Source organism: Trichosurus vulpecula, chromosome 6 (assembly GCF_011100635.1).
Source record: "Trichosurus vulpecula isolate mTriVul1 chromosome 6, mTriVul1.pri, whole genome shotgun sequence".
In the NCBI taxonomy this organism is placed as follows: Eukaryota; Metazoa; Chordata; class Mammalia; order Diprotodontia; family Phalangeridae; genus Trichosurus; species Trichosurus vulpecula.
In genome coordinates, this window is record NC_050578.1 from 84,262,751 (window position 1) to 84,277,420 (window position 14,670).

At 38.9% G+C, this 14,670-nt stretch overlaps 1 protein-coding gene across 1 annotated transcript in view; it reads right to left on the reverse strand.

Annotated features, from left to right (window-relative positions):
• KLHL2 (kelch like family member 2) overlaps positions 1 to 14,670 on the reverse strand; it is a 132,406-nt gene that overhangs the window by 44,600 nt on the left and 73,136 nt on the right. Inside the window, exon 5 of the mRNA XM_036764129.1 lies at positions 4,964 to 5,126. Coding sequence (XP_036620024.1) covers positions 4,964 to 5,126 — 163 coding nt within the window. The remainder of the gene's footprint in view (positions 1 to 4,963; positions 5,127 to 14,670) is intronic.

The following is a 14,670-nucleotide window of genomic DNA, read 5'->3' on the forward strand; positions in this document are numbered from 1 at the left end:
TATGTACAAAGGTACAGCAACATTGTAAGATGATCAGCTGTGAATGACGTAGCTATTCTCAGCAATACAATGATCCAAGAGAACTCTGAAGGACTTAGGATGAAAATGCTATCCATCCCCAGAGAAAGAACTGATGGTGTCTGAAAATAGACTGAAGCTTACTTTTTAAAACTTTATTTTTCTTGAGTTTTTTTGGTCTATGCTTTCTTTCACAATATGACTATTATGGAAATGTTTTGTATGACTACATATGTATAACCTACATTGAATTACTTGCCTTCTCAATGAGGGGGTGGGGAGGGAAGAAGGGAGAGAATTTGGAACTTAAAAAGTTTTAAAAATGAATGTTAAAAATTGCTTTTACATGTAACTGGGGAAAAATAAAATACTAAACAAATAAAAAAATAAAAAAGTCATGTGTACTCCATGGAGGCAGGGGGTGGAGGCTGCAAAGCCCTAGACTACAACTACTGGGAAGGAAGAAATGGATTTCCAGGATAGAGTAGAAAGGGGACCTGGGTTTATTCACAAGGGGTTGAGGATGGTGGGGAGGCATCCAGACATAGGAGGGAAGAAAAAAGAGAAAGACTCCCCATATCACCTCCTCCACCGTCCAACTGGAATGTTGGTTTGACAGTCAGTGCCAGAGGAAAATTCCTCTCAGACATGCTAAGCACTGATGCTAAGCAGCTCTTCAAGGGAAGGCGGTTGAAGAGGGGGAGGGTAAACAAGGATAAACTCTTAAGAAGTAAAGGGAGAAGGGCAAAGTGGGGAGATTACTAGGAGTTTATTTTTTTCTGTCATCATGTTAACATCTTGAAATTAAATCACTCCTGACTTGATTATCAATGTTTGCTTTTTGGGTTTTCTTTGAGGCTGGGTCTCCCTATCTCACCTAAGCTAAAGTACTAGGACCACTCATGGGCCACTTCTACTGTTGACTGGCAAATTAATTTTGACCTACTCTGTTTCTGACACCCAGGGGCTCACCATATTGGTGGAAGATTTAGTGCAGACATCCAATTAGCTGCAATGACTGCAACTCAGAACTCCTGAGCTCAAGCAATCCACCAGTCTCACACTCCAATAGATGGGATTAGAAATGTGTGTCACCATCCCTGATGATTATCACTGTAAACAGGGGAAGAGATAAAGCCTATTCAGCAGAGCATGGAACGGACCCTTGGTTCTTGAAAGCTAACCCTGCAAAGCACCCAGCTTCTAATACGCTAGAAATGCTCTGGGTACAAGTCCCAGCAGCAGACTGTATCTGCCATCATAGGTCCAGCCCAGTTAAATGCAGATCAGCTCAACAACATAAAATTCACCACTGAAGGATGAATTCTTTGGCCACAGTAACCCATGAAATAGTGAAAAACTCTAAATGTCCCTCTGTTCAGAGCAACTGCTTTATGCTTCCACAGGGACAATGGTGGAGTGACGGAAAAGGGGGCATAGCATGCTAAGAAGTGCAGTTTTACAACCATCTGACATTAACTCAACTGCCCACACTCCAAATGTAGGATCTTTGGTAAGCAACAAAAAGATACACTACTGCCACCTACAGGGAAGGCAAGAACGCACAGGTGTAGCAACAAATACCCTCAGGGAGGTACCAGGCTGGTCAAACTATCATCTCCCCTCAGACCCCAATGAAGAGAGGGGGAGGGGAGGGATAAGCATTTATATAATATCTACTACAAGCGCTTAACAAATATCATGTCACTCGATCCACACAACAACCTTGAGAGGTATTATCCCCGTTTTATAGTTGAAGAAACTGAAGCATATGTGACTTGTTGGGACCACTTGACTCCAGACCCAGAGCTCTTTTTACTGGGCTATTTCACTGCCAGATAGTCCAACACTCTGAACCCAAGTGCTTCGGGAATAGCAGTGCTCCACGAACTGATCCTGCTTCCAGCCCAGACCCTGGCAGTCATCATGGGTGGAGAAGGCACCCAACTGCCTCACCACCACCAACAGCAAAAGCTGACCAACTGCTACTGACAAACAGGAAGGTCCCAGAGCCCTGGGAAAGGCATCATCACCCCAGACCATCAGTCCTGATTCTGGCTCAGCCCTCGCTAAGACATCACCCAGGAAATATGGCACAGCAACTGCTTCCGTGGGTGTTCTGTAACTACAGCTTGGGAACACGCCCCTCCCCAACACCTCCCCCCAAGCTCCTGCTACCGAAGTCTCTGGAGCTGTCAAATGGTTCAACAACAGAGACGGCTGTGTTTATCAGTGGAAATGACATTCAGGAGGATGCTCTGCCATCTTCTTTGCTATTGTACCCTAAGGATCATGGCACTACCCCATCTGACCTGAGGAGCTGAAATCTCTATGCATTGTCTCCCCCCATTAGAATGTCAGCCCTTGAAAACAGACTGTCTTCCCTATTGTATCTCCAGCGCTTATCACAGTGCTTTGCAAGCAGTAAGCACTTACCCAATGCTTTTTTATTTCTTCATTTATACCAGAGGAGCTCAAGTACATCCATAGTGACTATCTCTCTATACGTGAAGTAAGAAGACTTTTTAAAAAACTGCAGCTAAATGGAAAGTCAGCTCATGACTTCTTGTATTTGAGAACAGGGAATTGGCTTCAGAAATAACATTTCACGGGATGCTTGGTGAATAGACCTTGCAATTCTCATGATCATTCTTAGCACTACGATGCAATGGAAAGTGTTAGACCTACTTAGGGTCAAAACAGACCTGGATTATAATTCAACCTCTGACACTTACTAGTTGTATCATTGTGGGCAAGTTTCCATGAGCCTCTGTTTGTACATCTCTAGAATGGAACTAATAACACCCATAATGCCAACCTGAGTTATCATGAATGTCTAATGAGTTAATTTGTATATTTAATATAATACTTAGAGTTTATTCAGTCATGTCTGATTCTCCATGCCCCCATTTGGGGTTTTCTTGGCAAAGATACTAGAGTGGTTTGCCATTTCCTTCTCTAGCTCATTTTACAGATGAAGAAACTGAGGCAAAAAAGATTAAGTGACTTGCCCTCAGTTACACAGCTAGGAAGTGTCTGAAGCTGGATTGGAATTGAGGTCTTCCTGTTTCCAAGTCTGACACTATCCACTCAGCCACCTAGCTGCCCTATACTATTTCAATAACAGACCTTGATTAATATGCAGACTATTAAAAAGTGAAGGCTCAATTTTTTAAACAAAGATATTGCTTAAGACTAGAGCAAAAATCAGTATTTCTCAATGACTAAAATTCACAAGAGCAAAGAGAAATCTATCAGCAGAGCTCTAGATGTACTCTAATTCTGGTGGCAAATTATTCATCTTTTTTATTCACTGCAGTAAATCTGAGTTAAAAAAATGAGAAAATAAAACAGAAAAAAATCTAATTATTTCCTGAAGAGGAAAAATAAAGAAAAAGAAGATAGTTATTATGTAAGTAGACTAAGAGAAACCCGATGTTCTCTAGAACTTAATTTGGTTATCCCTCGGATTGAATTGGCTTTTCTATTGGCCAGCTTTTTTATTAGAGATAGTACTGTTTGTAAACCATGTTAGAGATGAATAGAGATGAATCTGAGCCAGGCACTGTAGTCGAAAATTATTTTGATAAGAAAGAATGAAAAAAATCCAACATCAAACGATGTCTTCTTTCTGTCCTCGCTATGATTTTCTAACAAAAATCACTTAGAACAGGCACATGATAATTGGCAGGAGATATATCTGGGAATTATAAAAAACACTTTACATTTCACATGAGGAACAAGACTGTTTTCACTGTAACAATGGATCATTTATTTATTTATTTATTTTAAATATTTGGCTCTTGGGCCAAAGCCTCACAACAGCAAGGGGAGATTAGATGATTTTGTAACGTAGTGCTTTTTCTCTTTTTCCTCAAGTCCTAAAAGCTGCATCTGGCTTGTACTGTTTTGAGAATTTTAAGATTCTCAACAACAGTAATATTCCTAGAGATTCTAGAAAGGGATGTAAAAATATGCATCAGATATTTTATTTTCATTTCTTATATAAACATTTTTCTTAAATATTAATTTAGACCACACACCCTCATACTATTTATTTACTTGGAAATCTGGGGTCTGGGAGTGGAGAATGAATATAGTATAAAAATCTATAATAATCTTTAGATACTCCTAATACCAATTTAAAGGCAGCTAGGTGGTGCAGTGGATAGAGTATCAGGTCTGGAGTCGAGAAGTCATGAGTTCCAATCAAGACTCAGACACTTACTAGCTGGGGGATCCTCGGCAAATCGCTTAACCCTGTTTGCCTTAATTTCTTCATCTGTAAAATGATCTGGAGAAGTAAACGGCAAAACACTCCAACATCTTTGCCAAGAAAAAACCCCAAATGGGGTCATAAAGAATCAGGACTGACAGAACAAGGGCAAACATCAATTTATGTGTACTTACGTAAGAGACAACATGGCAAAGTAGATATAAAGTTGGCCTTGGAGCCAATGACATCTGGGTTCAAATCCTACCTTTAAGTATACTAGCTGTTTGACCTTGAGCAACTTTTGCTCAGCCTCTCGGAGCTCTAGGCTCCCTAAAATTGTAAACTCTATGCAGAGAAGGTGCTAACCTGTAATGGTGGAGGGAGTTTCCTTATCCTAGAGGTCCCTATACCAAAGAAATCACAGATAAAGGCTCTATCCTTACCTATTTGCTTTATGAGTATGATTTAATCCACAGAATTTCATTACGAGGGAGCAAAACTGTAAATTTAAAATTAGCTTAAAATTTAAAAATTGAAAATGAAATTAAAAATAATTTAAATAGCAAACCACATACATATTTTAACCCACTCCCCAAAAAATGTATCAAAGAGAAAAAAACTGGGTCCCCAGAAACATTGTGATTCAGTCTGTGCCCTTATAGCAATATCAAGACCATAATCAGAAGCCAAGAATTCTAGGCTCCCTCTTCATCTGGTTGCTCTACTTGCCTGCATAGATGTTGGCCTTGTTCAGAAGCTCAGTGCATGCATGCATATCTGCGAAAGCCCGGATTCCTAAACAGTTGATTGGATGAAGCTGGGATTCCAAAAAATCACAGCAAGTCCTTTTCACATCCTGTAATTGTAACAGACCAGCTGCTGGAAGAAGTACCTGAACACATACACACACATACAAAAATTACTTTTGGTTAGAAAAAAAATAATAATCTATGTATTTTTTGCCTAGAAAAATACAGCTGTTGAGTTCAATTTCCTCATGGATGGTTGAACCATTTCCTTATGACCTGTCTGAAATCCTAAGCATTCAAGGGGGAGAAAATGTAAAAGTGACTTGGAAGTATCTGGCTGCCTTCCTCTCACAATGGCTAATCTCAGGTCTGGCCATGAAAGCCTCTTTCCAGATCTCATCTTTACTTGGTCCTTAAAGATGACTGACCCGGAAGGCCCCTGCTAGCTCTGATTCTATAATATGAAATACCATCCTGGATTAAATCATACCACTCTAGCATAGCATCCCAGATAAAGTCAAACAAGACCTGAAATTCTAACTGCTTTTCTTAAAGCATGTGCATCTGAATGGAAAGGATGGGAATTCAAAACTCTCTAGACTGTGAAACATATTGCATTGTTTTCCAAAATTAAATTAAATGTATAGAAGGATGAGGGTAGCTAGGTGGCCTAGTGGATAGCAGGTCAGGCCCGGAGTCAGAAGACTCATCTTCCTGAGTTCAGATCTGGCCTCAGACATTTACTAGCTGTGTGACCCTGGACCAAGTCACTTAACCCTGTTTTCCTCAGTTTCCTTATCTGTAAAATGAGTTGGAGAAGGAAATGGCAAACCGCTCCAGTATCTTTGCCAAGAAAAACCTAAACGGTTTCCGGAGGAGTTGAACTTCTCATTTAGAATAGGGACTACGTAACCTGTGATTTCATTGATACCGAAGAACAACAAAGATGGAAGGATTGAGCCAAGCAGGTTACAACGGTAAACATTTATAAAAATTAGGGCTTTTTATTTAGAGGTAACCTATGTGAATGAATAATTTTACATTCCCAAAACACAGCATCTAAAACAATGTAACAATATTCTCTGAGCAGTGTGGAATAGTGGGTAGGACACTGGACTTGGAGTCATTAAGATCTGGGTTCCAATTCCACCTCAGAAACTAAGTAGCAGTGTGACCCCAGGCAAATTACTTAGGCTCACAGTAGCTTTCAGTTCTAAAAATCCATGATCCTATGGACCTGGGAATTCTGACAAGTTAGTGGCAGGAAATAAATTTGCTTCTAGGCTAAGTCATTTAGTATAGATCATATTTTTAAAAACAAAATCAAAATGAAAGCTTCGTAAAACAAAAAATTATGATTGAACATCTGGTGTTCCCTTTCAAAAAAAAATTCTCTAAAGCAACAAGAAAGAATAATGTCAGTTTCAGAATTTTAGATTACATTAATGTGAAAAGAACAACAAATCCCATTAGGTTCTTTCGTGAACCAAAGCTCATCTATGCCAAGCCACAGCCCACAGACAGTATTTAGAATAAAAAAACATCGGTTTTATGTTTATATACTCAAAGGATTCCCAAAAGTCTTAGTGCTGTCTCAAGCTTTAAGAGCTTAAAATTTCACTGAAACTTTTGGAACACATAGATTGATATTTATGTGCATGTGTATGTATGTGTACATATTTTCTTTTCCAAAATCTATATAATGGATTCTAAATTCAGTAATGAGGTAATCCACTTCTTATAATATTTTTGCTTTTTGAGGTGCTGCTTCTTTGGGGAAGTATGGCACTATCAGTGTGGAATACTACATATGATGTCATGTTTTTTTTATTTCAAAATATTAGTTTTGCCAAACTACTTCCCCACCCTACCCCTACTGCTTCATTTTTATTCTTTGTTACACAACATGATTCTCTGGGAGGGAAATGGGAAGAGGGACACACTGGGAAATGTAAGTGATGCAAAAACAAAAGATATCAACAAAATTTTATTTTATTTTTTAAAAAAATTATGCTTCTTGGCATTTCCCAAACATTCTCTGAAAAACAGTCTATGAGTAGAAACTGTAACTCTGGGTGACAGGAGCAAAGTACTGATCCATGGTCCAGGATCAGGGAGCAATGGTTACGCCCAAGGGCAAAGAGCAGAGTTTCCAGCTTGTAACCCCATTCATAGCTTTAAACCACTGCAATGGGCTTACATATATTTACTATTGAATTAGAGCTGGACAGAGGCCATACATCCCGATCTCCTCATTCAGGATAGGGATTACATTGGTGATTTCACTGATACTCCCTCTAGATGGTGTAGTGAATATAGCTCTGAACCTGGAGTCAGGAAAACCTGAGTTCTAATGCCACCTCTAGACATTTGCTAGCTGTGTGATCCCAGACAAATCACTTAACCTGTTTGTCTCAGTTTCCTCATCTGTGAAATGCGGACAATGACAGCACCTACCTCGCAGAATTGTTGTGAGGAACAAACGACATAACCGTAAATCACTTAGCACCGTGTTTGGCACATAGTAGGTGCTATATAAAAATGTTATTGTTATTGTTATAAAATAGAGGTGGTAATAGCACCTACCTCCCAGACTTGTTGTGAGGAACAAATGAGAGAATAGTTTTAAAGGCCTGACACATAGTAGGCACTTAATAAAAGCTTGTTTCCTTCCTTTACCAATGCAGGGTAGCATCGTCTCTGCAACTTATAGTCGTAGAATTGCCCAGGGCACTGAGAAATTAAATCAGCTGCCAGGGTCACAGGACCAGTATGACCAAAGTTGAAACATGAACACAGATATCCTTGACTGCCAGTGCAGCATTCTCTCTACTCAACCATCAGGACACAGTGACTTGACCCAAGTCAAACATCTAATTAAGGGAGATGGGGTGAAGGAAGGAAACTCCTAGGATGCAAGTCTCTAGACTCCAGCTATTAATTCTACCATGCTACTTTTAAAAGTTTTTAAAAAAAGAAAAGAAAAAGAAAATACTGGAACATTTTTTAAACAAGTTTCTAATGAAAAGGCATAACAGAAGCAGAAACTATTATAATTATTACAGTCAAACCATTTTGCAATGTGTAAAACTTGCTTCATTATGTCATGAAAAGGAATCTCGGTGGAAGGATATAATTAGTTGATTATTTTCAAATTGTAGGTTTTTCTTCTATGGCATAATTGGGCACTGAAGCAGCTGTAAAGTAAATTCCAAGGTGCATAATAGTGTAGACATTTAATTCAGCAGGTTCATAAGCCTTAAACTTCAGAAAGTGGCCCTCAAGGCATCATCCCAGCCCCATGCAATTGCACAAATGAGGATCATTTTCAGTCTAATCAAGGGGCGGACATTTAGTCAGAGGCAGCAGAGTTGAGTACACACACAGTCCCAGTCTTACATCCCCTAGATTCCTCTCACAGACAAACAGAGAATGCATAGGATTCTCCAGGGTGCTCTTGACTATCTCACCCCTGTATACCCTGGGGATACCCATCCCTCTCTCTTTCTACTACTTGCCACCTCCAGCCCCATCTCCAAGGCCCCTGCTTCTCAGAAGTATGAGGACCCAGTTGTTAGAGGCAAAGGTATGGAGAAAAAGAATGGGGCTGCTATGTGCTGTTCCTGGCTCAGGACCCAGCTGCCACTCCTCGCCCCTTCCCCCTTTTACCAATTGTCAGCTGTAGGAGAGGAGAATCGCCTGCTTCAGAAGCTTCAGTGCTTCCCCAATGCTTCAAGGATAAAACAAACTCCTCTGCTTGACATTTAAAATGCCCTTCACAATCTGGCTCCGGTCTATCTTTCCAACCAAAATGACTTTTATATGACTACGCCTGCCTAATCTGCTTGCCCCATATATGATGTTCCACATACAGCCTCCATGTTCAGACCTAGAGTACCCTTTCTCCTCCAGAACTATCTCTAACTCCCGACTACACGCAGCTCAAGTATCACCTATCTGGGGCCTTTCCTGATCCCTATTTTCCCAAAGAAATATTGTTCTAATATTGTAGTTAATTTCCATAGTAATATATTTCAAGGAGTTCACAGAAGTGAGAGCTAGAAGAAATCTAGAGACGATCTAGCCATTTTACAGATGAGAAATGCGAGGACAAGAGAAGTAGAGTGCCTTTGTCCAAGGTCATATATGTATAGTCAAGCAAAGCAAATTACCTCATTAACCATGTCCAAAAAGAAAAAAGTCCTAACTTTATTCTGAATCCATCGCTTCTCTACTGGGAGGAAATATAGGTACTGTTAATGACAGCCTACTCATTCAATGGGTAAGGGGCTCATTTTAAATCTCTAATCTATTCAAATGTGCAGGTGATCATTTCAGTACAACATAATAAGTATAGGTCTTGTTATCCGTGGGATATATTAAATACATTAAAGTATTACATTAAGTATTTTAATGTTTAAGGCACATAACATATAGCTATACACCAAAGAGATGGGCAGAAGAAGCCTCATGGGCACTTGAAGAACAGGCCATTGTGTTCAATTCTGGGAGGATTCGAGCATCAGTGAAAGTGCTCAGTCATAAGCTATGCAGCCAAGGACTCTTTAGAGTGCAGAGTAATACTCACAATACAAAGTTCAACACGCTCATTTTACAGATGAGAAAAGTAGAGCTCCGGTCACGTTAAGTGTCAGAATCAGGATTAGGCTAGTAGCCTCCTGAATCCAAGCCCAAATCTTTAAAGAAATGTCTACATTACACTGGTCTACAATCATGCTTCTAGACAACAGTAGAAAGGTGGGGAGCTAATATGGAAATAATGTTTTACATGACTTCACTTGTATAATCAGTATCATACTGCTTGCCTTCTCAATGGATGGAGGAAGGGCTGGAGGAAGGGAGAGAGTGTGAAACCCAAAATTTTTAAAACAATGTTAAAATAAATAAAGCATGACTATAAAAAGCAATAGGAAAGAATTTAACAAAAGAAATAACAATTATATAAATAAATAATACATAAAATATATAATTAAATAGAATATAATGTATAAATAATTAAATAATTAAGAGCAGAAGAGTGGGGAACAATGGATATAGAATGTTGCTTATGCTGTCATTTTGTCCATCAGCTTTAATTGTGTTTCTTTGCTATAACAGACAGCTGGACAAAGTCACAGATCTGGAAAAGGCAATGAAGTTAAAGAAGCAAACACACATGAAAACAGCTTTTAAAAAAACACTACAGAGTAAATCAGAAGCCCTGACTCAATAAGACTCAATCAATTAAGAAGCAAGGCATCAGTAAGCAGGGTTTTGAGGCTTCTTCTATTGGCTTCACAGCCATTCTCCAAGCTGACATATTATAATTCTTCAGCATCAGTCACCACTATGGTGATGGCGGTGATGATACCTACAATGGCCAGGTTTTCAATCAGATGACTATAACAATGTTTGATAGCGGAGGATATAATAATAACAAGCAGTCATTATAATGATAATAATCAATAGTTGCTAACATTTATAAAGGGCTTTAAGGTTTGCAAGATGCTTTATGCATATTTAATTCCTTATAGCAACCCTGGGAGGCAGATGCTATTATTATCCTAAATTTATTGATAAGGAAACAGGCAGACAGAGGTTTAGTGACTTACGCAAGGTTACATAGCTCAGTGTCTCAGGAATGATTTGAATTCAGATCTTCATGATTCTTAAACCTAGCACTCATAGCTATTTATACTACCTAACCAAGGGATGGAATCATACAGAACAAGTCTACCATAAGTAATATCTCTTGAGGCTGACATAAATTCTTGGATTAAAAATCCTGCAACTGTTTAATAGCAAAGAAGGTACTTTCAAAGCACAAAATGGCCTGGGACCGAAGCTAAATATTCACTAAATTTCTTGGTCATAACTTTCCCTAGTAAGATGGCTAGAAAAACATAAAACATTTTACGTTCTTATGACAGTCATTTAATAAACCGAGGCGTGTTTACTGAGATAACTTGTGAGGTATGCTTGCAGTATTTGAATGAAAAATTCAGTTCAACAAACATGTTCCAGGTACTAAAGATATAAAGACAAAAACAAAGCAACCCCTCCCCTGCTCTTGGGAACTTATAATCTACTGAAGAATTACTGTTCTGGCCTTTGCTTTTTAAAAAAAAAATCCAGTTATCTTTATTAAAAAAATGTTAAGTATAGATGAGAAAACACTGTAAGATATAATCCACAGTCCAGTCATCTACCCAGAAAAGCTGCTCAACAGCCAGTGACAGATAACCAAGGAAAGCTTAACAGAATTTCTTACAGAAGAAATCTTGTGTGCACAGCTTGCCTTTCAATAAAAAGAAAAATAGAATCAAGATAAACATCTTTAATAGTGGGTGGATGGCATTTGAAAAGACTAAAAATAAATTTCAATAACCAGAGCACACAAAAGCAAGAAACAATGGCTGCATGCTTCACTTAGGAAAGCTGTACACCTATGGGAAAATTTCACCTCATCTGCCCTGGACTTAGGCTGACTGAAAGTGCTATGGAGCAGGGAGGAAGAGGACCCCAAAAGAAAGAATCTCTCTGTATAAAGGTTTGATTTTTAGTTAAAAAAAATCTTAACTATAGCTAATTCTTAGTTTTAAATCCAATTATTCTTATATTCAATAATAAACCACTAGGAAATGCAACTGGAGAATAATTTAAGGACAGTAGTTTAAAAAAAGACACATTTAACTATACATTCAAGTTAATTAGAAGCTGCCCACACCTGTCTGCACTATGGCAGGCTTTCTTCTATTATTATTATTTTTTAAAACCTATATATTTTTCTGCAAGAAGACTAACGAAAGCCACCTAAGTACAAAGAGGTGCTTTGTAGAGGGGATTCTGAGGGGGGAAGACAAGAAGAGGCAGAGGCAAAAGAGGAGGAATGAGAAAGCATATAGTAAACTTTCGTGGTTTATACCAGTTGTGCCCAGTCCAGGAATGGGGATTCATATCAAGCAGATATTCTGGTTAACAGAAAGGTGTCCTGTCTCCTTGTGTCATATTCCTTATCAATCTTTGGTTTTTCTGTCCCTACTCGGTACTTAATATGACCTCCTCCATCACCGCCTCTATCCTTTCTACATCCCCTGGGTTTCTCTGTGGATATTTGTAAGACTCTGAAATATGCTAGGGCCTAGAGGTAACCTTACTTGGGTTCAGCAAACAAGCCTTTGTGTTTATACGTTTTTTCTAGTTTATACGTATTTTGCATTTACTTATCTGGGTACATATTGATTCACCCCAACAGAATGTAAGCTCCTTGAGGGCAGGGGCTATTTTATTTCTGTCCCGGTATACTCAGTGCTTGGAACGGTAATCAATCAATCAACATTTATTAAGTGCCTACTATGTGCCAGGAATTGTGCTAAACACTGGGAATACAAAAGGAGGTAAAAGGCAGTTCCTGCCCTCAAGGAGCTCATAATTTAATGGGAGAGACAACGTACAACCAAATATATACAAAACAAGCTATATGAAAGATAAACAGGAAATAAATAACAGAGGAAAGGCACTGGAATCAGGAGGGGTTGAGGAAAGCTTATAGTAAAAAAAAAAAAAAACTGGAGTTTTAGTTGGACCTTAAAAGAAGCCAAGGAGGTTGAGTTGAGGAAGGAGAGTACTCCAGACATGAGGAATAACCAGAGAAAATGCCCAGAGGTGAAAGATGAAGTATCTTGTTCATGTAACAGTGAGAAAGCCAGTACCTAACACACAGTAAACATAATAAATAATAATAATTAATACTTCTATGCTTATATAGTGCTTACATGTGCCAGGCACTTACAACAATCCTAGGAGCATCTTACAGATGAGGAAACTGAGGCAAACAGAGGTTAAGTAATTTGTTCAGTAACACACAGCTAGTAAGTTTCCAAGGCTGCATCTGATTTCAGGTCTTCCTGACTTCAGGCCACCTAGCATGCTGAATAATGAAGTTCTACAGTGGGTGGAGGAAGGACTGGCAAACTGGATCTTTTTAAAGGTGTCAAAAAGAAGAGTTAATTTCTTAACTTTCTATTCTCAAGCTCAAGGATTCCAGATTGAATTTTGTGACTAAGTCAAGAAATCCACAAGCTTAACATATGCCAGACAAGTTCATTTCCCATAGAGTGTTTGATTTCAGCTCTTTAGAAGAAAGGAACAGTATGTTAATGCAGTAACTTTGATCTCAGGAAGCTTTTATTTCTATGACAATGTTACTGGGGGGAGGAAGAAGAGTCCCCTGGTGTAGGAAACTTCCCTGATGTAAACTGACCACTCATTTGTAACCTCTAATCTCTTATGGCATTGCCAGATTCCCTGAGAGATTTAAGTGACTTGTTTATGGTCACATACAGTAATATAATTAATTCCGTTATCCAGCATTCTCGGTGGAGTCATGTAGCCTGGTGGGGGGTAAAAGATGGAGAGTGTGAGAGATGCATTTTAGTACCCCCAGCATGTTAAAAAAAAAAAAGACAAAGCATCTTGGGCCACTGGGGGGGGCGGAGTTTAATGGAAGATTTATAGGAGTCCATGAACAAAAAAAAAAAGATCATGAGGAGGAGACACTGTGATCTACACTTTGCACAGTGATGAGATTACAGATCAGGAGTCCGTTACTTTAAATTATCTATTAATTTATGCTTGGCCAATGTAAATTTGGGAGTCTGAACCTGAGTTTGCTACTTGTTATCTGTGCAGCTGTTAGCAAGTCATTTAATCTTTCTGGGCCTCGGCTTCCCCAAGTCTCAGTTAAATACTATCTTCTAAAAGAAGCTTTCCTGAATCCCCCTCAATTCTAGTGCCTTCCCTCTGTTAATTAATTCTGGTTTATCCCATGTGTAACTTACTTGTATATAATTGTTTGCAAGATGTCACTCTCTTTAGAATGTGAGCTCCTTGAGGTCAGGGATTGTCTTTTGTCCTTCATTGTATTCCCTGTTCTTAGCACAGTGTCTGGCACATGGTAGGCTCTTAATAATACTGACTGACTGGACGAAATATCCCTATCATCGAGATTCTTGGTCAACACTTTCCCCAGCAGGATTTGTGTATAAAATGTTTGATGTTCCTTGAATAGTCATTAAGGTAATGGTGACCTTGAGGCAACTTTAAGATTCTAAAGTACCTTTAAAGAAGCAACATGTTCAAATATGGTTTTAGTGCTCATTTAATAATAACAGCTAAAATGTATTTGTTAGCAGCTAGGTGGTAGAGTGAATAGAATGCCAGGTTTGGAATCAAGAAGACTTGAGTTCAAATCCAGCTTCAGACACTTACTACTACCTGTGTGACCCTGGGCAAGTCACTTAACCCTGTTTGCCTTAGCTTCCTCATCTGTAATATGATCTGGAGAAGGAGATGGCAAACCATTCCAATGTCTCTGCCAAGAAAATCCCAAACGAGGTCACAGTCATACACGACTGAAAACTATTGAACAAAAGTAAAAACTGCTCACAATGCCTCAGGAGGTAGTAGGTTCCATGTCACTAGAGGTCTTCACGTCGAGGCTGGGATGTAGAAAGGATCCTTGTTACCTACGGGTTGAATATGGTGCCTTTCCAATTGGGATTGTGGGAGCCTCTGCTTCATCTGTTACTGTTTTGGTTAACTTTCATACTTTTAAATAGCAGGAGAAACAAAAGAAGCAAAAGAGCCATGGGTAAGTGACTGATTAAATTTAACCCCAAATATTAT